The sequence below is a fragment of the Elgaria multicarinata genome, chromosome 10, assembly GCF_023053635.1.
Source record: "Elgaria multicarinata webbii isolate HBS135686 ecotype San Diego chromosome 10, rElgMul1.1.pri, whole genome shotgun sequence".
NCBI lineage: Eukaryota > Metazoa > Chordata > Lepidosauria > Squamata > Anguidae > Elgaria > Elgaria multicarinata.
The window spans coordinates 26,651,059-26,676,314 of NC_086180.1; the positions used below are offsets into that span (position 1 = coordinate 26,651,059).

General features: G+C 42.3%; 1 protein-coding gene across 1 annotated transcript in view; it reads right to left on the bottom strand.

Moving 5' to 3' along the window:
- Positions 1 to 1,786: 1,786 nt before the first annotated feature.
- SLC39A8 (solute carrier family 39 member 8) overlaps positions 1,787 to 25,256 on the bottom strand; it is a 36,742-nt gene continuing 13,272 nt past the window's right edge. Inside the window, exons 3-8 of the mRNA XM_063136094.1 lie at positions 24,457 to 24,626; positions 22,474 to 22,596; positions 21,191 to 21,361; positions 14,900 to 15,107; positions 14,350 to 14,534; positions 1,787 to 2,935 (exon numbers count right to left, since the gene is read on the bottom strand). Of these exons, the coding sequence (XP_062992164.1) occupies positions 2,786 to 2,935; positions 14,350 to 14,534; positions 14,900 to 15,107; positions 21,191 to 21,361; positions 22,474 to 22,596; positions 24,457 to 24,626 (1,007 nt within the window). The 3' untranslated portion in view covers positions 1,787 to 2,785. The remainder of the gene's footprint in view (positions 2,936 to 14,349; positions 14,535 to 14,899; positions 15,108 to 21,190; positions 21,362 to 22,473; positions 22,597 to 24,456; positions 24,627 to 25,256) is intronic.

Consider the following 25,256-nt stretch of genomic DNA (forward strand, 5'->3'; position numbering starts at 1 on the left):
ATTTAGTCTGCAGTCCTATACACACTTGCAGGAGAGTAAAAGTGCAATCCTATGCATGTTTAGATAGAAGTAAGTCCTACAGCTCCCAGCATTCCCTAGCCAGACATTCTGGGAGTTCTAGGACTTTTTCTGTCTAAACATGCATAGGATTTGCCCTAAGTCTCATTGAACTTACTTCTGGGTAGGCACATATAGAGTTGTACTGTTTGTAATTTGAAAACCTTACTCTATTGTGGTAGTGGCATATACACATATCCATCTTGTGTAAGTTCTGTATGAGAAATACTTAATTTTAAAGAGAAAAAAATCTGTCCACCATTTTGGCTTTTTTAAAGAATGTCAGAAGGAACTATTAGGCCTTTTAAATGTTCAATAAACCCATTTTATTGCTCCACAGGAAACATTTTAACAATAAATGAGGAATGGTCCAATACCAGCTCAAAAGACAAACAGACAAATGTGAGCACCATATATCCTCAGGGCAATGAAGTAGTTAACATTTCCTAGTTCCGTGGAAAATATACATAATTTTGTAATAAATATTGCACACTTCCTTCAAACAGCAGTAGGAATGGAAGAGAAATAGGACACAAAGTCCCTCCTTCCTATTCCTCTCTTTAGTATCAAGCTAGTTATATTTCTTTCTAGTTGCAAAAAAACTACCCCTCCATATGCACAGGTTTTGGAGTGCAAATAATATAAAATTGGCATAAACTATGATGAGGATTCATATCCATCAAATGGTAGAACCAGGCGTGTAGAATACACTGTATTCTTCTTGCTAGAATTTATCTGTATATCAAAACTAGGCACATATTATATGGGGAGTCCATAATGGTACAGAATGTACTTTGCACTTAGAAGGGCAAGCTTCAATGCTCTTGTGTTAAAGGATTTCAAGGAACAGAGCTAGTAAAGCCATCTTCTGGGGACACTGGAGCCATCACCAGCCAGAGTAAATACTTGCCTACATGGACCAACAGATGGAGGAGTCTGTCTAAGGCATCTGTGTATTCACATTCTGAAAAGGCTGCATCTTGAGTTGGCAACGTTAAATCATGTCCCTAATCTAGGTTGTATGTCCAGCTATAATGTCCACTCTAATACATGGAATTTTTACTTGTGTAATGTTCCCCATTCAGTTTCCACTCCCCATTGAAGTAAATGCTTGATTCCTTATAGGAGAGGGAGTTCTGTGCACGTATCAGAGCTTCCACACCTAGTAGGGCACATCAAGGCATGAAATTCACTTAGCCATTGCTGCTGTTCCAGTTCCATCCATTGCTATGGGACGTGTCACTGGAAGTTTTCAAAAGTTCAATTGCAGTGGAGAGAGATTGTGTGTCAGCATAGTTCGGTTGAATATGCCCTACACGGGCAACAAGAATCAAAGCAGATGCTCTGAATGGCAACTGTGGTGTTAAAATGATCATTTTTTTCTCCTCCTTTTTACAAGGCAAGGGTCTTTTAAGCGTTACACATATAATAAGTTCTTGAAATTTCATCAGGGTTTTCACTTATTAAAAAATGCAGTTCCCATAATAAGCCCACAGTCCCCTTGAAAGAGAAAGATCAAAAGCAGTAAGTGGTATAATTAATCCAGTGTTAATTAGTAATTGGAATCTTTGCATCATTTATGCAAAGTTGCTGAAGCAAGTTAAAATTTTTAAATTTACTTCCCCTAAAGGGGGGAAAAAACCTAAACCTATTTTGAAACTGTTTGCTTGTATCACAGTTACAATAAAGCGATGGGTTTTCTGGGTGGAGGGGGAGGGGGAGGGGAGGGGGAGGAGGTCTTGTCAATTCAAGCTGCAGTTCTATGGTCCAGCAGCCATAGGACTCCGATCTCTCTCTCCAAGGGCAGAGAGAGAAGTCCATCCTCAGAGAGGGGAGATCCGGCTTTGTAAGCTTCTTCCATTGGTCTGCATAGGAAAGATTTGCAGCTTGTGGTCCTCTGACAGAGGAGCCCTGACATCAGATAGTGGGGGAAAGGAGTATGCTGGGCAAGGCTCTGCCTCCTGAAGCCCTCCTTGTTCTCCCAACATCCTCCCAGAAAGCGTGGGATAACAGAGGTACACATCATACATGGTATTAAGTAGTAGGCACATACACAATATGACCCAGGCTAAAATAAATAGGGCTTACTGTGCAATCCTATGTATGTCATCTCAGAAGTCCTATTGAGATCAATGGGACTTACTCCAAGATAAGTGTATATAGGGTTACTGCCTTGCAAAGCAGTTGTATGGGGCAAAAGAATCCAAGCTGGAGGTTTCTCCCAGCCCTCACCTCCCTTTTTCCTTCCCCATGCCCTATTTTCAGGGGCAGTTTTAAAAGTTTTCCCTCCCACTGATTCCACAGGAAGGAAATAAACTACACCAGGTCCAGGGTTGGGGTAGTTTACAATGGTACAGGCAGTGTGGATGATATCTCAATTAAAAATACAAAGATCCCAATCCAGTGCCCCGACACATGGGAATGGATGTGCAGCCTCCATTGAAATTAATGGTGCAGTTTGCAGGCCAAATATCCCCCCTGCACTTCTACGCCTTCAGGTCATCACTGAAATCTTGCAAAACTCATTATTTTATACACAGAAATTGATGGAAACTGTCCTAGAACTGGTTCAGCAATCCTTAAAAACAAAGGCTTTTGATTCAAGCAGCTGATGAAAAGAGGGTGTTGCACCAAATCCTTTAAGACTTCCAAGTCCCTTTATGGAGTTCAAGAGTTCTTCCATTTTTAATTTACTAAGTGTCTTCATCAACACATCTTCATTATCACATTATTCCAGGTCAATATCTCCTGCATACAGGGTGATCAGCAATATTGCAGTAAAACCTGTGAGCAAGCCAGCATTTTGGATCAGGAAAAAGGCGAGATCCGTTTTCCTTCCAGTTACTTTCTCTCTCAACATGTCATTCATCTCTGGGAACTGGAGCAGGGGGAGGGAGGAGAAAGAGAGAGAAACATTTTTAGGTAGGTGTTGCCATCTGGTGGCAGAACATGTCATATTAGCATACCAATTTTCTTTCATGCATCCATTAATTTATTTTACATTACGGTATAAGATTGGGTTTGGTTCTTAAGCTACTAGAAAAGCAATGATTTGGGGCTATGCCCAGTTCGGATGTTGTGTCTAAGTCATTACTTCACCAAGAAATGAACATCAGGAATTGTACTTTCTGCTGTCTACTCAGTTCTGAGCCTCTCTTCTTAGTTTCAGGGACTTACTCACGTACATCTTGCGCCGGTGAACTTCCCAGTGATTTGCCCTACAAGTCTGAGGAATGTGGGGAAACTGTTAAGACCTTTTCATCTGGGTTGACGTCTAATGAGCAGGGTTATGCTATTATGGAGGTGCAAACCTAACAGCTACTGCCGCAAAAGTGGTTTGCAGGTAGAAAACACTGCTGCAAGACAATCAGGAGAGCCGAATTCCCAGCCTTAACTGGAACTGTTGGGAGGCAGTAATGGGATTCTTCAGTCTGCACCATGCAAACATGTGTTTGCTCAGGACTGGCCCAAAATATTTTGCGGTCTGAGCAAAAGGACAACCCTTCTCATTCCATGTACAAAAGACAACTGGACTGTAGTTGAATCTTTCTTCAGCACTGACAATGGGATGGATAGCGTCCTCTATCACACCAGAAGGCAGCAAACTCAGTAGGTGTAAGGCCGGCCACATGGCAGACAATTCTCTCCTCCAACACTTTGCTGCTGCTTCCCATCATTTACCTGAGACAACTGCTTCACTTCACCAAATGGTAGGGCTGGCCCTGTGTTTGCTGACTGGTTAGTAGCACTTTCACAAGCTGTTGAGGTTAGTGGGGCCAACATAATTACACAGTGCTGACTGAGGCATTTCCTGCTTCCACCACTACCTTCTGCTTGTTATCAGCATGGATGGAAATTCTCCCATTCCCTTCATGGCCCTGGAACAGTGTCCTGAAGTTCCTCTTCTACACTGGCTCCTTCAGAATCCCAATATTCATTTCAGTTCAACTGGCTGGTGGTTGTATATACGGTTGTATATATGTAAAATCATATTGTTACCCACACAGAGCCATTGGTAAGTTTGGGTGCAAGTCCAGTAAACAAGTAACAGAAAATCATTCCCCCCCCCCCAACTGTGCCATGATGCTCATTGGCTTTGGGCCATTTGGCTTTCCCATCTCTAACCTACCTCACCCAGGGCCTTGCTAGACCATGCCGGATAAGCCGGCAGGGAGGCGGGGCAACGGCGCACTAACTTTAGCGCGCGCCGCCTCGGCTCCTACACGCACGACGCGCAGGGACTCCGGAAGCCCTGCAGCGTCAGACATTTTGTTGTTGTTGTTGTTAAAGGGGCCACGTGCGCCCCGAAGACTCCGGAGAAGGTAAGTGGGTTTTTAAAAAAAAATTGTCCTTCCCTCGCCCCCCTATCCCGTCCCCAGCTGTCCTTCCCTCGCCCCCCCATGCCATCCCCGGCTCTTCGGCTTTCTCCCCACCCTGTGCCATCCCCGATATCCGGCTTTCCCCCCCTCTCTCCTGGCGGGTCCGGCCTTCCCCCTGCCCCTCTCTTTCCCCCCCCCGGGCCAATGGGCACAGCGCTCGTATGAGCGCTGTGCCCAGTCTGTGGCTTTTCCCGGCTACTCACGAGTAAGCGAGTAGCCGCAAAAAGCCACGGACCCTGCTAGACGTTCTGCAGCCCCGGGGCTGCAGAAAAGGTGCGCCATAAGCGAATTCGCTTATGGCGCGTTAAGGGAGGTCTCAGCGCGGCCTGACCCCGGATTCCCCTGTGCGTCATCTGGACGCACAGCAGGGAAACCGGGCCTCACAGCAAGGCCCTTAGAGATAGGAATGACCAACATATAAATCAGAAGTGGGTAGTTTGTGACCCTCCAAATGTTGGACTACAACTCCCACCATCCTTCATCACTGGGCATGCTAGCTTGGGCTGATGGGAGTTGAAATCCACCAACATCTGGAGAGCCACAAGTTAAACATGCCCAATTAAATGCATAGTGAATCTGCTACATGCAGTGCCTTATGAAAAGGGAAGGGCAGTATTATTATTATTATTATTATTATTATTATTATTATTATTATTATTATTATTATTATTTACACCACCACACATTTAAAAAACCTCATTTAAAAATGTCCCATTCTATCTACTTGTCACCTCCCAGTGATCCAAACACTGGAGGCTTTCTTCTCAACTCCGTAGAATACAGATGAGGCTTTGCAGACAAATCCCCGTCATACATGGATCTATGCTCAATATCAGCCTGTCATTTTACAATGACAGTAAAACTGACATGACCTTAAATTGATATAACCTACAGATGAGTTCAGGGCAGTTCAAAAAACAACTGCTGCTCAAGAGGCATCCAAAATCCATGAATTCTCCCTTGAGTCGCTATACATGCAAGGTTTCCCGAAGTATAAGCTTCTTATACTTGTTATTATCTATGAAGCAAAAGACTTAGGAAGCTGACTTGTAACAAGTCAGACATAGGCCCATCTGGCTCAGTTCTGTATTCACCAACTGGCAGCCAGCACCTGTCCAGGATTTCGAACAGGGATCTTTCCCAACCTTGTCTGGAGATGGTAGGGATTCAATCAGGGACCTTTTGCATGGAAAGCATGTGCTCTACCACTGAGCTAATAGCTCTGACTAAATAACTTCGTACATTGGGGCCCGCCATTCCCCAGGCAGCTGGCACATATTTGGTTACTTGTGAAGCAAAATTTGGAAAGGTGACTTTTGATTTTCTGATATTATGGAATATATATTTCTGTAAAAAAAAAAAAAAATGGCTCAGCATGTCATTCTCAGAATTTGTTCCCTGAACAAAACAAACCTTTGCCTTTATGCCCATCTATATATTTCTTCTTCTTCATAAGGAGGGAACCTTGTGCTGTGTTGGCAGCCTAGACCCCCAGACTGTAAGAATGTGCCACTTTCTCCAGACTTCTTCCACCAGGTTGGGCCTGGTCTACATCTTGTTGGGTATAGGCCCCCTCTTTCCTGCTGTCCACTCATGTTGTTTCCTCATTGCTTCATCCACTAAAATTGAAAGTAGGGGAAGGTCTCATAAGCAGACCCCCTCCCATGACCTTATGGCCCAGAAGGGGAGCTTATGTTGGATAAGGTGTGGGTAGCATTACCTGTCATGCTGGGTAATTGCCCTCAAATCTACTTTGATGCACCACTGCATGAAGAGTGGGGCATCAAGAGACTGGTTAGGGTGGCCTTGTGGCTGCTTCATTTGCTCTCAGAGGTTTTTAGGCTATAGCTTGGGTAGACCACCCGTTTCATTAAAGGTATCCTCAATGGAATTAAATTAGTTCAGATTTCTATGAATCCCACCTGTGGATTCTGCAGTGGACTGGCTTTTTCCGAGTCGTATGGGTTTGGAAGACACATGGACCAATTTTCACTTTTGGGGGGATGCTAATTCGGATAAGTTAATGCACACTTGTGCAGATGTGCTAGTTTGCATTAGTTAATATGTATTAGTGCTAATTTGCATTAACTAATGCAAATAGCGCATTTGCACAAGTGCCCGTTAGCGCAAATGCAAATTTGCACCAATACGAATTAATGCAAGTAGAGTGAAATTGTGGTTTTAAAAAAACTTACTCCGTCAGTGAGCAGATGACAGAATGAAAGATACCTGACAATCCATGAAATGCAGACAGAATGAATTTAACGAAATCCAGACATCACTAATGTGCTCCCATAATGTGCAACAGAGAGGGACAAACCTGAGTGGTCGGGGTGTTGCCTGCCTTCTCACGTTCCCTCCTCCAACAGGTCTGCGTACCATACGATAGCTTGGGCAAGTCTGATCACTCTGCAAGCAGCCTCTGCGCTTGCTTGCCCTTCCCCTGTGATTTCAAACCTGCCACTAAACACAGGCCATCAAGGACAGTTTAAGAAGATACTGGGGAATGCAGTCAACAGTCGCATTGTAGTTGAGGCCAACGACCATAATGGTATGGGGAGTAAGATGCCTTGCACCAGCTGGTAAAGTTCTGTTGTGAATAGCTATCCAATTCAATCCACCAACAGAAAAGCAACATGGAACCTGACAGACCTAAGAATGCCCAACACTAGCAGCTGGGATCACAGATTCATCATCCCTGGTGAAGCTCCCTCCCTCCCTGGTTTTACAGACAGTATGGGAAGAGTGGGGGACTTGTTCATCCCTTGCCAGGCCCACCAGTACCCAGCAGATGGAGCTGCAAGGCAATTCACAGCCAAGAGCTCATCAGGGGCTCTAGACAATTTAGGGCACAATCGTATGCATGTTTCCCGAGTTACCCATGGGAGTTGTAGGACATTTTTCAGTCAAGACATGCATAGGATTGAACCCTCGCTAGCTTTCTATATCTCTACCCTATCCCCCATTTTGATTAGGGAGATAATCAGGGCTACCTGGCAGGATGACAGTAAGAATTACTGAAATTTCCTATGAAGATACTTAAGATAAGAAGAGCCATGCTGGATCGGACTAAGGGTCCAGCATTTTGTTCACACAGTGGCCAACCAGCTGCCCACAGGAAACCCACAAGTAGAACATGAGTGCAATAGCAGCCTACCACCCATGTTCCCCAGCAACTGGTGTACATAGCCATTCTGATACTGGAGATAGCATGTGGGCATCGATAGCCTTCTCCTGCAGGAATTTGTGTACCGCCCTTTTAAAGCCATCCAAATCAGTGGCCGTCACTACATCTTGTGGCAGACGTCCAATACTCAAGTGTGGGGTTTTCAGGGTGTTAGGTTTTATTGTAGAGAATTGCAGGATTGGCTCTTCATCTCAGATGTTTCCCTCGTGTCATAGGGCCAAAACAGATCTTACTGTAAATACTTTAAATGTTACTCCAGCATTTATGTCTTCTTCGCATTTTTATTCAAAAATAGGCACAGGAGGCGGTATCTTGATCAGAAGCCTAAGGTTAGGGGTTGAGGGGAGGCTTTTAAAATCCAGATCAGGGCCCCTGCCCCTATTCTAGAGAGAGAAAACTGAAAAGAATATGCAATTCCTAGGCACACATTTAAAATAATGTCTGTTTTACAACAGGACAGTGAGTTCTAAGTTTCTGATGTTTAATGCTGTTCTCACAGCAGTTTGTGGGAGGCTGAGTACAAATGGAGTCATGCTCTGAATTGCACACTGTCTTTTACATGCTTCTGATGAGACATTTCATGTAATCAGTGCCCTTAGGGAGCCCTTTCTGAAGTCAGCAAAAGCACAGGTTTGCCTAGAGATAAACTCTGTACAGAGTTGCCTACAGGTTAAAGAACCTATTGAACAAACTAGTTAGGGTGACCATATGAAAAGGAAGACAGGGCTCCTGTATCTTTAACAGTTGCACAGAAAAGGGAATTTCAGCAGGTGTCATTTGTATATATGGGGAACCTGGTGAAATTCCCTCTTCATCACCACAGTTAAAGCTGCAGGAGCTATACTAGAGTCACCAGATTTAAAAGAGGGCAGGGCACCTTCACCTTTAACTGCGGAGATGAAGAGGAAATTTCACCAGGCCCTGTCCTCCTTTTCATATGGTGTGCAGCACCTTTCGACTTCACTCAAAGCATCTCGGGTTCCATTTTGAACCCTAGACATCTTCTTGGAGAGCTTCTGAGCACTGTAGCTATGGCTCATCCACTCCCATTGGCTTTTTAAGGCTCGAAAGCGCACTCTGCTCCTGAGTGTTTACCCCTCTTGAAGAGGACTATTAACCTCTCTCTTGATTCATGGAGCTGAGTCAAGGCCCTTCTTCAGCACGTTAATCTTTCCATTGAGATCCAAGGTCTTTTCTTCCTTATTTTCTTTGAAATTCAAGGCCTTCTATCCTGTGACAACTGTATTCTCCTGAATTAATCAAATCAACACAATGATCATGGTTCAAAGAGATAATGGTTCAGGGAGCTTCGGCTATTGGGCGGTATAAAAATGCAATAAATAAATAAAAAATAACTATAAATAAAGCTTTGCTCTCAGTAAGTTATGGTAAAGAACATTTTCATTGTGCTCAATTAATAGCATGTTCACGCTATGCATGTTTACTCAGAGGTATCTCCCACTGAGTTCAATGAGGCTTACTCCCAAGTACATGCACACAGGATTGCAGCCAAAGTGGCATCTTTGGCCTAATCTACACATACAGACATTTCACAAGGGAGGAGGGGTGGTTGCGAGTTTTCCGCAATCGGCACTCACGGGGCACACGCCACCGATGTTTCCTGCAAGTAAAGGAGGGTCATTGTGGGAGAACATGTGTCCCGTGACAGCAGTTCCAAATGTGTATTGGCAGAAGTGGACGGGACTAGAGAGATGGGTACAGGGCATGGATTTTTTAAAAAAATAACTCCTGAGAGATGTGTCCCAGTGCAGACACGTAGCAACACAAGGGGGGAGAGGTACTGTGTCGAAAATGTGCTCCTGCACAGAGATATATTCGTTTGTTTTTAAAAACCACTCAGCGATGAAACATGTCAATGCCCATGCACATGCCCAAGGAGCTCACGGCGAACAGCAACAGCTTCGTGAGGGGGGAGAACACCAGCCGTAGACTTCAGGATTGTTGCGAAAGGGGGCAAGGGAAACCATGACAAATCCAGTAAGTGAAATCCTGGAATAATTGAGAGGTAGACCCGAGATCCCAACGGGATCAGCTGTGTGTCATGTGGCCCAGTAGGGATGACCTCGATATTGTTCAGAAATAAACGGCTGGTGTAGACACTGCTCTTGTTGACTCTCCTTGGGAATCTGAGGAAGTATGCAGGATAGCCACGTGGCCATCCCTTTATACATTACAGAATCTTTGGGCTGGATCCATACATAGTAATGCTTAGAGCAAACCCACTGAGATCAATAGGACAAGTTAATTACTTTAATAAGTCTGGATCAAACCCATTGCTTTTACTCATGCTGAGGCCAAAGGGTGGCTGGAGCTATCTCCATAACACTCTGTTGTTATGTCTCAGTATTTGGACCACTGGGAGGTAACAAGCCAGGAGAACAGAGAATTTGGGTTTCTTGTAAATTCTCCTTCTTGATTTTTTTTCTTTTGTGCTTTCCTGACATTTGTCAAAGTTACCTGTTAGAGCTTTATTTCTATTTTAGCAATACGTTTCCATCTATTTAGATATTATTGCACCAGTAGTATAGTAAAAGACTTGAAGGAAGATGTGGGAAGTGTCTCATATTGCAGCAGCCCCCAGAAGAAACTTTCTTCAAAGAACCTGCCTAGTAATGGACAGATAGAGAGGAGAGCAACCCAAGGCTTGGTGGAAAAGTAGAAAGAGAATTCCATGTGGCAGCCACAAATTGGAACTAAAGGGTCTCCATATCGCAGACCTTAGCAAACTGGATTTGAGGCCTAGTCTATCCACACCAGGAATGGGCAACTTGGGGTTCTCCAGATGTTTAAGCCTACAACTCCCATCATCCCTTTCCATTGGCTATGTTGGCTAGGGCTGATGGGAATTGTAGGCAAAAAAACCTGGAAGGCCACAAATTTGTCCACCACTCATCTTTATGTCATCCTTATCTAAATAATAAGCTTGTAATCTGAATTGGTAGAAAGACTGTACCACTAGCGCTGGCTCCAGGTTTGGGGGGAATTTGAGGGGGGGAATATCCTCAGTAAGCCTCCTCTCCCTTTCTCTCTGAGTGAACCCTTCTCCTCCTCCCCATTGTCACTGCTGCCCATTGGGTTGCCCTCTTCCACTAGGCCCAATCCATCTAATCACCCAGACAGAGAGACTGGAACATGAGTGGAAGATGCTGCTTCATCTCCTCATTTTTATCACTTGCTCAGGGAGGGGAGGTAAATAGCAGCAGCAACAAGGTTGAGAAGCAGGGCCAGGAGGCTCTGGGAATTGATTTTGGGGCCCTACTGAAGTGTGATTCTCAGCAGATTCTCAAAAGTGCCAACCTCTGACAGCAGCCCTGTGTACCACTTCAGAATGAAAGTGAGAGATCATTTTTGAATGCTGCTCCATATAAAAAGCTACCTACATGTAGGGCACCAGGAGGAGGACTTTAATAAAGCTTGCTCTATCGGGTACTACTTTACTCTCTGCAGAAAGCTTTTTTTCCCCATGGGGAAGCCTTCCAAAATATGAATCCCTCCTACCTGCATTCTGAATCAAGAATTCTATTGCCGCATTCATTCATTCATTACATTTCTCTACCACCCAATAGCCACAGTTCATCCTGCATAAAGTATAGATTGGCTTATAAATGAGAGAAGCACGGGAGTGAAAGAAAGAGAAGCAAGAGTTCTAACAAATCCTACCTGTTTCTAGATAGAGAGGAACAGGGTGGAATTCAGCAGAAAAGCAGGATTCTGTACTGACCATTCACACACATTATTTATGCTTTGTTCAGACACGTCATGAAAGGTTCCGGTTTAGAAACCTAAAGACAGAGAGATTTGAAAGGTAGACAAAGAAACCGTTCACCTGTTATGCCACAGTAGGCTTAAAAACTAGGGTGCAAACCAATAGTGTAGTCGTAGGCACTGATCATGGCAGTCCTCGTAGCTACACACCCAAGGAGAGGCTCAAAATGCAGATGTTGAACCGTCTCTGTGTGCACGTGCGCATGAGCAATAGATATATCTTTTGTAAGGATTTTGTAAAGCTATTGGGTCTTAATTGTCCCATCAAGACCAAGCCACCCAAAAATACTTTGCATCACAAAAGGGATGGCCCACAACAATATATTGTTGCTGAGGAAATCCATTTCCCCCCATCTTCTCTGAGGACTGCAGCTAAGCCCACTACACCACTGGTATAAACATTGTTTATTTTGCCTAATCAATGGACTGTTGTTTTAGCATCTGTATTTGAAGTTTCTATGGCTCTTAGGCTATGCCTTATTCAGCAAAAAAAATCTTGTTTCATGTTTATTGGACTCCACAATGCCTTTTTAACAAGGGCTTGTCTAATTCGTGTAATTGTTGGAGATGTAATGCACCTAATGCTTCCTTTATTCATAGGTTTTGGCAATGCCCAATAGTCGCCTCCTTTTTGGAGAAGGTCATAATACGGATAAACTTCATATTGGAACATATTGAATGATGTGCATGTCCTCCTAAACTATTAGGAAGTTAATGTATGGTCGGGGCAAATGGATTTTCTAAGCCTTGATGAAAGCCAAAAGACTGATATTGCAACGTTGGAAGGATAAATGTTCACCTCCCATAATGCAATGGACTGAGGACATAAGCTATCAACATTTGAACAGGTGGTGTATAGGTGCCACTCATTAGTGGATAAATATATGGCTATTTAGTCTGCTTTTCTTGAAATGTATGCATAATCACCCCTATTTATTTTTAAAAGAATATTGTATTTGATGGAATATTGATATTTCTATGCATGTAATTTCCTGTTCTCTTTTTCATTTTTCTTTTCACAATTTGTTTTATGTTTTGTTTTGTTAAATTCACAATAAAAGGAAAAAAGATTCATAATATATTATGGATTTTATATTTACTGTTGTTCCCCGCCTCGATCAAAATGGAGAGGTGGGTAAAAATTATTATTATTATTATTATTATTATTATTATTATTATTATTATTATTTAAAAACTATAGTCTAAGATAAAAAGGAAGCAAAAAGAACAGCTGTAGCTTCCTGGGTTGTCCCCTTTGCCTTTGGTGGAGACAGCTCACAATAGATATCAATAGTGCTATGTTTCCACTTTAGACTTGGAGATACCTACCTCATCGCACCCGACATAAGAAAGCACAAACATATCACCAGACTCATTGAGCACACAGTGACCTAAGTAGTGGTCGGTACATCTCTCCTCTAATTTGGAGGTGATTACATCTCTCAACGAATAACTGCACTACATCAAGTTAATTGGATTCTTTCCCACCCATCCTTTTCTATCATTGATCTTCTGTTTATTTGTTGTGGTGATGTGTGTGGTTTTTAAATTAACCTCTTGGAACATATTCTATAAATCCCCCCTATACTAGATGCACACATATACATACATACATACACACACACACTTTTCCTTTACTTTTTTCTTACCACATGCTCCACATACATATGCACAATGCCAAATTGCTCCAAAACTGTTTAAATATGCAAAGCTTTAAATACAGTTCAGTGACTTGATGGGGAGAGTTGTTCTAAGAACTAGAAGAAAAAGTAGGACGTAAACCAGGAGGTAGGCAACATGGTGTCCATGGGCACCAGTGCATCCCCAGACACCATGCTTGACACCCATTGAGGTGCCCTCTCTCTGCTACTTTAAAAAAAAACTTAAACAAAACTATTTAAAAAAAACCCACATGTTAACCGGGGGGGGGGGGGGTGGAAGAGAGAATGGGTGGTGATCCAGAGTGAGAGAGAGAAAGAGATGGGGGAATAAGTTGGCTGGCAGGGAAAAGAGTTTGGCTGGGTTCACACAACACACTAACCCACCATGGGCTATCGTGTTATCTGAATGTAGCACATTTTCTGCAAGGTGGCTTGTTAACCATGCAGTGTGGTTTTTCTTGAACAAGCCACCTTGAGAACCCATGCTTTGTTGCCGGGTTGTTCAGGGTGGTTGCCAAGCCAAACTTCATGGTTAACGAATAAGTCTGTGGTTCAAACAATACATTAACCCATGGTTCAACAACAATCCACATTGTGTGGGTTAGCGTGTTGTGTGAACCCAGCCTCTGCCTTTTGTTGTTGAAAACTGTGAGTTCCCTCACAACCTTCAGAAGATACTATCTGTAAGGGCAGCCTAGAAATATTGATAGATGATAGATTAGATAGATAGGATAGATAGATAGATAGATAGATAGATAGATAGATAGATAGATAGATAGATTTGTTTTGGGCACTTGGGGTTCAAACCTCACCCTTGCCTTGTACTAAGCATTTTGGGCAGGTTACATGTCCTTTGTGATGAGCCATGACTCCCACAGCAGCCATTTTGTAGTGATGCCCAGGACAATTTTTCAAATTTATGAATGTTCCCACGGGCCTAAAAAGCTTGCCTGGCCCTGATCTTACAAGCCCTATCTCTTGCAAACAAGATGGATTATGCCACTATTGTTTTAGACTGAAATCATGCTCACAGGATTTAGATCAACTTCAAATAAAGTTTATGCAGCTTAAACAATATGCAGCCAAAGTGCAAGCACTAGAAAAAAATGGCATCAAGTAAATACTATTCCGAGTGCTGTTATGATAAGAAATTAATTCCCAGAATGAATTTGTTTTATTCTCATGGTGTATGCTCCATGATTTCCACTCTTATCTCTCAGAAACCATGTAAACAACTCATTCCTATATACAATAAATGTAAGATGTAGTGAGATCTTACCATGTCTGCCAGGGAAATGTACAGGAACATGCCTCCAGCTATTGCAAAGATGATGTTTGGAGCGAAGTTATTGCCCACAACTATGCCAAAAGCAAGTCCAACGTAGCAAGAGCAGGCGGATAGGAAATTGAAAAACAAAGCCTGCCGTGCGCTCATTCCTGCATTAAGGAGGATGACAAAATCCCCTAAAAAAGATAAAGGCAAAATTATTAGCAAAATTATTAGCAAGTATGTACCACCACCACCACCATCATCACCACAAGATAATTTAAATAAATAAGTATTGTAAGAAGAAAACTATTTTTCCATTTAAATGCTACATTTAATTTTGGAGGCTAGCTCTGGTATGATGAGAAAACTCATAGTTCAGCAGTAGGTAAACTGGTGCACTCCAGCTGTTTTGGACTACAGCCCCCATAATCCCTGACCAATGGCCATTTCGGCTGGGTCTTACGGGAGTTGTAGTCCAGACATCTTGGCAGGCACCAGATTGCCTACCCCATCTTAGATGAATGCATTAACAGCTGGAGTTGATGGAGGAATATCTTACCCAGTTCATGAGGAAACTCTTCACACAAGATTGCTATAGATGTACTGATGCCCTGAAGCAGGGACAGTGTAAAGGAAGCACCGATAGCTAGCCCATCAATGAAGTTATGTAGTGCATCGCTCAGCGTGATCATCCAGGCAATTGTACCAATATCTGACAATGACGGTCCTTTGAAACATTCACATGAGCTGCTTTGGGTTTCTTCCTTCTGCAGAAATAAAAACATACCAGTTACATGAAGCCTTAACTGACTGCAAGGGAGCCAATTCCTTTTTCCCATGTATTTTAAGAAATTCTGGAATTGCAGAAAGATAAAATGGCAATGCCCAAAGTCCCCCTGTCCTCTCCCTCTATCCCTACAAAGAGCAAATGCTGTATAGGAAGCATAACAGCATAAGGCTTAAGGTACTCTGTTGGTGAGTTCCGATAATTGCTCTTTTCCCCCCTAGTCTCTGCACAGTGGCATCCAGATGGAACAGAGTTATTCAAAGGCGTTCAACGTATGATAGATTCTTATTTGCACAATGTGGTTACTGTAGCAGTCCATAATGTATTGGATCCTTTTAGATGCGACCTGGTTTCTCATGGATTCCCATGGCATGTTGACTTCAAAGTCCATAAACTAGTGTTGGATAGAGTGGTAGGCCTTTGCTAGACCAGGGGTTATCCCGGGCTGATACCCGGGATCGCCCCTGTGCGTCCAGATGACGCACAGGGGATCCCGGGCTCAGGGAGGGATCATCCCTCTCTGGTCCTGGGATAAAGCTCTACACTTTGGGCCCGCTTTTTCTTGCAGTCTCGGGCTGAGCCCAAGACCGCGAGCTTGTGGCCCGTTTCTGCAGCTTTTCCCGGCTCTGCGCTATTACTCGCATGGAGCCGGGAGCTGCACATGAGGCGCAGCACTCCTCAGGAACGCTGCGCCCATCAGGGCTAGGGTGGGGGGAGCAGGGAAAGTTGGTAAAATAAAAAAAACACTTACCTTTGCACAGGATCAATGGACCGCTCCTGCCTCTTTAAGAATTAAAAAAATGGCAGCCGCAACGGCTCTCTTCTTGAGCTCGTCATGCCTCGCGTGTCAATGAGGGCGAGATCTTGCATTATTCATAAAGTGAGGTCTCCCCTCCTCTCCCCCGGATTTTCCCTTAGGTCTAGCAAAGGCCTTAGACTTGTAGTAGGAAAATCTGTGTTAAAATTCTCGCTTGGCCACAAAGTTCATTGGGGTCCTTGGGAGAGTTGTGATCTCTCTGCTTAACCTACTACACATGGTGTTGGATTGAGATTTCATAATGAGAGTAGACCTACTGAAAGCAATGGGATTTAAGTTAGGCATGACCAACTTAAATCCCACTATGACTAAATCTGGATAGAATCCATGGTTTTTATAAAGATAAAAAGGAAATGTAAGAAATATTCCTTTGCTACAAATGTTATAAGTAAAATGGAGGCAAGGCCAGTAAACAAATGAAATAATAAAATGGGGAAAAGTGCTATCTGAATCCACCCTGTTTAAGAATGTGGTTTAGCAGGCCTTTTCTTTTCCGTCCATGCAAACATATTTTCTTTGGATTACAAAGAAGACCATCATTTTAGACAAGGAAGCGAATCGTTAAAAAAATATTAGGGGGGAATGTTACTCAATAAACAACATTTAGAATCTCAGTAAATGAAAATACAAAGTGGATTATAACTCAGAAAAGTTTTTTTTTTTTCAGTTGCCTGATTCTTATCTCTGGGATAACAAGTTTGATTATATATTAGCTGTGCTTAAAAGTTCAAATCACAGAATCACCAGCCAAGTTTTCATTGCTTGGAGAAAAATAAAAGATGATAATACTTTGGCTGGGTGATAGCACAATCATCATAAAGTACTGCTTGCAGCTTCTACTGGAGAACAGTAAAAGTGAGAAAGTGGTTCCCTATAATGAAAAGGGAAGCAGTAATAAACACTGGTAGATCTGATGCATATTCTTCCTACATAAACTATGTATCAGAGAGAAAGGGATATATATGCATTTGCCAGTTTCATGTTTGATTCTTGTTTTTTCATGGATCTATGGATCGCAATAAAGATGTATGGTATGGTATGGTATTTGAATTATTCCAGAGTTGTTTCCACAAATGGCATCGTTCTATTTTATCCTTCAACTAAGAGATAAGAAGAGAGCAATAAGTCAACCCCATTGGGAAAGGATTGCCTCATATTCTGAACTCTGAACAAAATATAAAGGTGGCAGGTTTTGCTTTTAATTTGCACTGTATGTACTGATGTTCCAAGGAAAAATTCTGAAGGCTCCCTCGAACAATGCTTATTTGTTTTCCTGACGTTAAAGAGGGGAAATAATCTTGCTATGGAAAGGTTCCATGTAGTGACCAGAGACAAAGAATAGGGCTTCTGTACCTTTAATAACTCCACTGAACAGAGAATTATAGCAAATACGTCTTTTCTCACTGTACATGAACCACAGAGCAATTCTATGGACCCTGGGAGGATGTCCTGGGGACCACAGGATATGGTGGATTCCTCCTACCTGAGACCATAGACACAGCTATGACCTGGGCTGCAGGTGGATTCTAAGCATGGATTTTCCCCCAAGCCACCCCAGTCTCCTCTTCCAACTGCCGCAGAAAACTCCATGGTGGCTCCCATTCCAAAGTCACAACTGTGTTCTCTGAAGAGGGTTGGGGAGAGGGAAAAGTGGGTGGGTTGGTAAATGGGGAGGGGGAAGGAGACATAGATCCGCTGGATCCATAAGCCTCTCCATTCCTGTCTGAGCCCACCAAGAAGTAAGTCAGCGAGACAGGCTCAGAGGCCTTGGAGGCATAGCCCTTTATCGAACAGCAATCCCATAGGATTGCACTGTAATTCCTCTGCTGAAATTCCTGATATTACCCTATAGGAACCCTGTTCTCCCTTACATCTTCTTGTCCTAGTCTCATGTAATTTTTCATGGCATTTTCCAGATCTGCACTAAAGCTGACAATGTGTAACTGCTATACCTCTAAGGGCTTTTGATGGTGCTGCGTGTAGCCGACAACTCTTCTACATTGGCCCCAAGACATTTCTCATAAAAAAGATATAGTAATCATATCTCCGCTTCCTCCCCACCCTCCCCTACCTCTGTGCCCCAAAAAAGAAACCTCTGCAATATATTAAGGTTCCTTGCATCGTTCCCTATTATTTATTGAATTTCTAAGCGGAATGGCTATACAGAATTCTCCGAAGAACAGCAATAGTATCCAAGTTACTTTCAAAATGGATCATAAAACCATACTCTTTATAAAAGCAAGCCGTGCGAGTGATACTATCTGTGGAAGTGAAATTTCCAGAGAAGCAGGTTTGAAGGAACTTGACAGAATGAGAACACATGAATTTCAAAAGAAAAGGCAGCCAATTTTCCCATCAAAGTGACTTGACAAGACTTCATACACTTGATTTTTACGTTACATGTTCGGTTTCTTACTGGGCCCCTTTTTGACCTCTCTGAGCTCTAAGTAACCACTGCAAGGGATCCCTGTAAGAATTTGCTAGAACACAAAGCTTCTTTCTCTAGTTGGTGACGCAAAACGTCTTAACACTAAGGTTTTTTCAAGAGGGTGGGTTGCACATCTTTGTCCTTTTTATTATTAAAGTGTGCAGTCTTCCTGATTGAGCAAGTATGAATTACGTAAACATGACAAGAAGTGTTAAAGGTTGCAGTTTCAGCTACGACTGGAATGTAAGCATTCGTGACTAAGTAAGATATTGACAGGGATCCGAACAAACAGCTCAGGCACCTAAAAGGGAGGGAGGGAAGCTACTTACAGTTCTTAAAGATAAACACAATTGTTATACTATCAGGATTAGCCAGGACTTAAACTGGGAGTTCTGTGGTCATTGCACTGGTGCTGTTGTTGTGAGCCATTGAAGATACTATTCTCCCATAACTCAGCACAGCTCCACCACCCACCAGCCCATTGGTTACTCTGGATATGGCCCAGCTTTTTACAAATCCCCCTGCCAAAACTACCACTACACGTAATGTATAATAACCTGAAACACTCCATAATACCCCATGCATCTGATGAAGTGGGCTTTAGTCCATTATAGTTTGTGCCACAATATGTTTGTTAGTCTTAAAGGTCCCATAAGACTCTTCATTATTTTTGCTGTGTCGTGTAATGAAATCTCATCCTCAGTAGAGATTATGAGACAATGGCCTGGTCTGCGCATCTCAACTACCACATTTTTCTTAAAAAAAAATGGTGGGTTGTCTGAGCAAGACAGCATTCTGGTACATGCTGGATCACTCCTGCTGTTTTAGCATTGTGTCCAAATCCAGACCTGGGGCTTGTCTATCTCACAACAAGCCAAAGAAAGGACCCATGGTTTGTTCTGGAGTAGTTCTTCTGGCTTGTCATGGGAGAGACAAACCAGAGGTCTGGGTGCAGACGCAGCACAAAACGACCCAGGGACAAAGCATCCCTGGGTTGTTCAGCCACTCCCTCTTACAGTGGGAGCAATTGGGCGGTATGTGCCAACATGATAAACCACAATTTTTACAAATGGTTGGTTGTCATGACATGAGAACTGGGTCAATGCCGTATATGGAAAAGTGAGCAAGTCCACTCTATGCTGTGCTTGAATTCCTCTTGCAGGAAATTTTCTTATTAATAGCAGAACCATTCAAAAATGTGATTGCCCACTTGCAGCCTGAAGTGATACAATCCATTGTGCCACCTCAGGAGCCTGCCAACTCATTCCTTGCTCATACGACTGCATGTCCCAGGCCAGGCTTTTGTTCCATCTCCTTGAATATGTTGGCTCAGTACTCCACCTACAAACACCAGCCACTTGCACAATCTCATACTTCTCAAGTGAGTCACTGCCAGAGACAAACCTGGTTTGAACATTGTTTTTAAGCAGTATCACTGTGTCTCATTATCCTTGCAAAGCCCATGAGTTCTATTATTGGCTATATATGAAGTTGTTTCACATGTGACATTTTTCCTACACAAAGACTCAAATACAGGGACTTTTCATACATGACATTTTTTCCTGCAGGGAAATAAACTCTGTGTGGGAAAGAACATGGGTAGGACATATTTTGTCCTACATGTGGGGACATTACCGCACAACCATGACTTCTTAGCATTTGTAATTATGACAAAACAGACTCTTATGTGGTTCTCCATATATGTGGTTCTTCCACCTCTGAGGTTGTGCCCATTGACACACACACACAAAAGTAATGCGTGAAGCAGGCTTTCTCTCTTCAATTGTTTCTTTCAGGGGTGAGCAACCTTTTTTTTTTTTTTCCTGTGAAGGGCTGCATTCCCTGGCAACCCCATTTATTTATTTCCCTCTTCCTTCCACATAGCAGGGTGACAGGGAAGGGGCAGTTAGCTCTTACCAGAGGTCTGAATGGATCACATGTAAAGGGCTTTTGAAATTTGACTGCGTGCTGCATGTAATTAGGCCGAGGTCCGCATCCAGCCCTAGAACTGCAGGTTGCCCACCCCAGCTTATATTGGCACCCACCCACTTTTGGATCTGTCCCTGCTCACGGCTGGCTTATAATGACAGGTGAAGTCCCATAGGGGGAGGCAGAAACAGCAAATAGGCATTGAACAGAAATGAGGATGAGAAACTCCACATGCAAAAGGTTTCTACTTCAGCAATTCTTCATGCAAACAGTTATTTCAAAGCCAGATTAAACACTCCCTGTTAGACAGATCAAACACTGTAAAGGCAGAGGAACACGTGGATTGGAACCACCTAAAATGGATTGGATCCAGACAGCATCATACTTAGAGAAGACCACTGAAATCCATGGGACTTAAGTCATGATTAACCTCAGTTCATTGATTTCAATAGATCTAACCCAATGTGTCATAGAGATAGTCTGAGAGCCAGAACTGGCTGCACTTCCATGTCAAGTGTACGCTAGGTCATAAACCTATGTTTACTGACACGTAATGTGCGGAAGGCCATATCTGTAAATGTAAGAGGTCAATAATTGGACACCTCATATCTGCCATTTTATAAGCCCAAAAGGACAGGGTGGTTTTTTTTTTGGAAACTATCAAAGGCTAATAAGAAAGCAAAATATCAGAGTTTAAGAAGGGATAAATTAAACCTACATTTTAGTGCTAAAGGTTTTAGATATACTAATGTGTTCTCATCTGTTAGCAAACATGCAATTTTCTTGAAGTTATGGCATAAACTATGTGCTGAAAGTTGATTTTAAAAAAATCCTCACCCCTTGCTTGGATATGTTTTCATAAACCAATAAGATTTATGTCCATTCATACCTGTCCAGAGATCACAGTAACATTATCGAAACTCAGAGTTCCATTAGCTTCAGCAATGGCTGGGTTTGCATAGCAGATGGCTCCATTAATGGGTTTGAATGACTCAGCAGGAGGAGGAGAGAGGCTTGGGGGAGGCTTCAATTCTTCCATTTCAAAGTGGCTGTGACCCATCTAAAGAGAACCAAATGAAACAGAACAGGAACATAAGAACATAAAAAGAGCCACGCTGGATCAGACCAAAGGTCCATCTAATCCAGCATTCTGTTAACACAGCTGTTGACAGGAACCCATAAGCAGGACACAAGAGAAACAGCCCCCTTCTGCCCATGTTCCCCAGAAACGGATGTATCTAGGCTTACTGCAGCATTCAGACAGAGTTCAGAGGGGGGAAAGTCGCTCAAATACATTATGATACAATAGGAGAGAGATTTGCTACCTATTGCAATTGAAAAATAAAAACACAGGAAGCTTCCTTGTACCAGGTCAAAATATTTGTCTGTCTAGGCCAGTATTGTTTTCTCTGAGTGGAGGCAACTTTCCACGGTTTCAGTCAGAGGCATTTCACATCTCCTGCTACCTGACCGGAAATGCCAGGGAGAGCAATCTGGGATCTTCTGCATAAAAAGCATGTGTTCTAACACTAGATTAAAGTTCCCTCTCTTTAAAAAATGAGACTAATCTTTGGCCATGGTATCAGAGAATCCAGAGCCTCCGTCATAAATCAATGGCTTGGTACTCCCATGGAATACTTTCCAATTTATTCTTCCCTTCCAGCTGTTGAGGCTAGCTCATTTATTTCAAAGACACTGCCTAAGATGGTGTAATATTATTGTTATATTTAATCATTAAGCTATGTTACGTTTTCCCTGATCCAGCACAATGCATAGAGAGAAGCAAGTGAGCATAACTCCTCCATGTCCACACAGGCTCAAAGTTATGGAGGAAGACTATCCAAACGTCAGCTTTGTATGTAGGTGAAATCACATCGCTGATTTACTACATTAATTTAGTAGATCAAACATTTTTGCCTAAGCACTGAACTGTTCACTATATGTTTAGAAGTTCCATCCCCATGTGTTAGTTGGGCAGGAAGGAGTTGCTTATACACAGTCTCTTCCTCCACATGTTGGGCTGGTTCAGAGATCTATCATATACTCTAGCTCTTGGTTTAAACCTAGGCTTGGTTTTAAGCCCCAAATTATGTCCAGTTCTAACAGATCATTAACAGAGAAAAAAAGCCAAAATCTGAAATCTTTTCATTTCATGTCCTGCTACCTACTCACTTGACTATAGGTCTTCAGTATCATTTTAAGAACTCTTTCCACAAAGAAGAGGATGTAGAATCCACCAAACACAGCTACTGCTTTTTCAATGTAGTTATCTATTTTTGGATCGAATCCAAATGCCTAAAAAGAAATTTTAACAGTGAATCCAGGTTTCCCAAAATGTTATGTGCTTTATTCAGAAAACAATATAATCAGCTACTAATTATCCAACTTTTAATTAAACCTGTCCAATACGTTCCACTTGATTTCACCCTGTGTCCCATCTAAGCATAAATATATGTAAAAGCTTACAAGACTGATTAAGAATGCTCACCCACAAAGGACGCTGCCTCTTATACATCTGCATGAACACCGCATAAAACTTGCTACTTCTGAATCAATACTGCCAGAGGGAGAACATTTGTTCATGAATTGGTATATTCTAAAGGCATGCTTATAATGATGACTCATGCAGAAATGTTTTGGGATAGGGCACTTCTTATTTTTCTGCTGCTCTAAAAGTAATCCAATTCAGATGTAAATGTGAAGCGTGTATCCAATTTTAATCCAGAAAAAAAATGTGTCTATTATAGATCTTATGGGCATAGGAAGCTGCCGTATACCAAGACAAGTCAGTTCAGTATTCTCTAAACTACCAATACTGCATTGCAGAGTTTCAGACAACAGTGTTTCCCAGTCCTACCTGGAGATGTTGGGGATTGAACCTGGGGCCTTCTGTATGTAAAGCATACAGACCTTTAGATCTATGGTGATGAGGAATACTACATTAGCTTGGCACCTACATTATATGCTTTTAGACGCCAGGTGAAGACCTTTTTATTCTCCCAACATTTTAACAATCTATAAATTTTAAATAACATGGTTTTAAATTTGTAATTTTGCATTGCTGCTGTTTTTATCTGGTTGAGCTTTTATATTGTATTTTATATTATGGTTTTATACTGTTGTTTTATACTTTGAATGGTTTTAATTTTTGTGAACCGCCCAGAGAGCTCCGGCTATTGGGCGGTATAGAAATGTAATAAATAAATAAATAAATAAATGACTTCTGTGCCCATACATTACAGTGGAAATTCTTCCCTGAAATTGCAGGAACCTCATTCCAGGACTGCAAGCAGGTATAAAACAACTTACGGAATTGCCTTATGATCTCTAGCTTGTTCATCCTTCAACTACCTGTGAGGTAGGTCATTTATCTGTCTTAGGGCTCATTTACATCAAGCAGGATATATTCACTATGAAAGCGGTATATTGAAAAACCAACAATAAAACCAGGAATAACAAGAGCAACAAGAGCAGACATATCAGAAGAAGGCCAAGGTAAAATAAGGAGCATGGCAGACCACCAATGGCAATTTATTACCAAGGTGCAGAACCACTGCACAGAAGGCCCTCATACGTGTGATCACCTATCTAAGGGCTCATCTACACCAAGCAGGATATTGCACTATGAAAGCAGTATGAAAGCAGTATATAAAAGGCAGGATCCACACTACTGCCTTGTAGTGAAGTCTACAGGATCTACACTACTGATTTACAGTGGTACTTAAGTGCACTGACGAATGTTGGGGCCCATGACACATCTACACCAAGCAGGATATAACACTATGAAAGTGGTATGAAAGAGGTATATGGTATGTGTCAGTGGGCCCCAACAGTTGTCAGTGCACTTCAATACCACTATAAAGCAGTAGTGTGGCTCCTGCCTTTTATATACCGCTTTCATACCACTTTCATAGTGGAATATCCTGCTTGGTGTAGACGAGCTCTTAGATACAGCAACGAACAAGACTGCCCCGCTCTTTTGAATGATCTCATGGCTGGAGGAAGGGTAGAAAACAAGGATCAGTACAGGATTAATAGCTCACAAGCAACCATCTGATGTTGTGCATTTCAGCCTTGCTCAGGGGAAAGCACATGGTGGAATCATATTCTCAGTTCTACCACCTTTCTTCCTTCTTCACCAGCTTTCTTCCTTACCTCTGGAATGAGCTGGAAAATTGCATTGGAAAACAGCGTTCCAATGGCCAAGCCCACAAAGTAAGTTAAAATCTTTGGGAAATAGTCCTTCTTTAAAAGAGGAGTTAAAACCAATCCAAAAAGTGCAGCAAAGTTGATTATAGTCACAGCTAGGAAACCAAAGCCCCAGACTGTAAAGAGAGAAAAACAGAGTCAAAATATTAGATATGTTAAAATAACCAAGTGCTTTTCGTTGCTTCATTCATTCATTTCATAGCGAACTGATCTCACAGAGGAAAGTGCACTGATCTAGTTGCAGAACACCTAAAATTAGAACATCATATTCGAGAGATACTAACAACAGAAACCAGGAAAACAAAATGATGTTTGTGCCAAATATTTCAGAATGTGCTGACTGGGTAGGGCCAAAAATAGCCCATTGATATAGTTCTCTCATTGCAAAATGACAGGATTTATTGAGGGAATTTCAACTAGAAACAACCTATTGTAAACCTTAAGAATAGCATGATTATGTATGTTAAACTATACAGGAAACTTATTTCAAGGTACTAAAGGGATTACATTTGTGACTGAAGATATATTATATTTTCCACCCTAAAGCCATAGAGCATCACATTATACCCCAAATTATACCTTTCACATGCTATCTTGCATTGTCCCACATTTCCCAAGAGCTAAATGTGTCTAAGGGCAATCAGAAGTAGCATAACTTTCAAAGAACTCTAGAACACATAGACCCTGTACATAGACAACACATTATGGCTTAGCGTGTTGTGTGAACCATGACTTAGGGTGTTGTG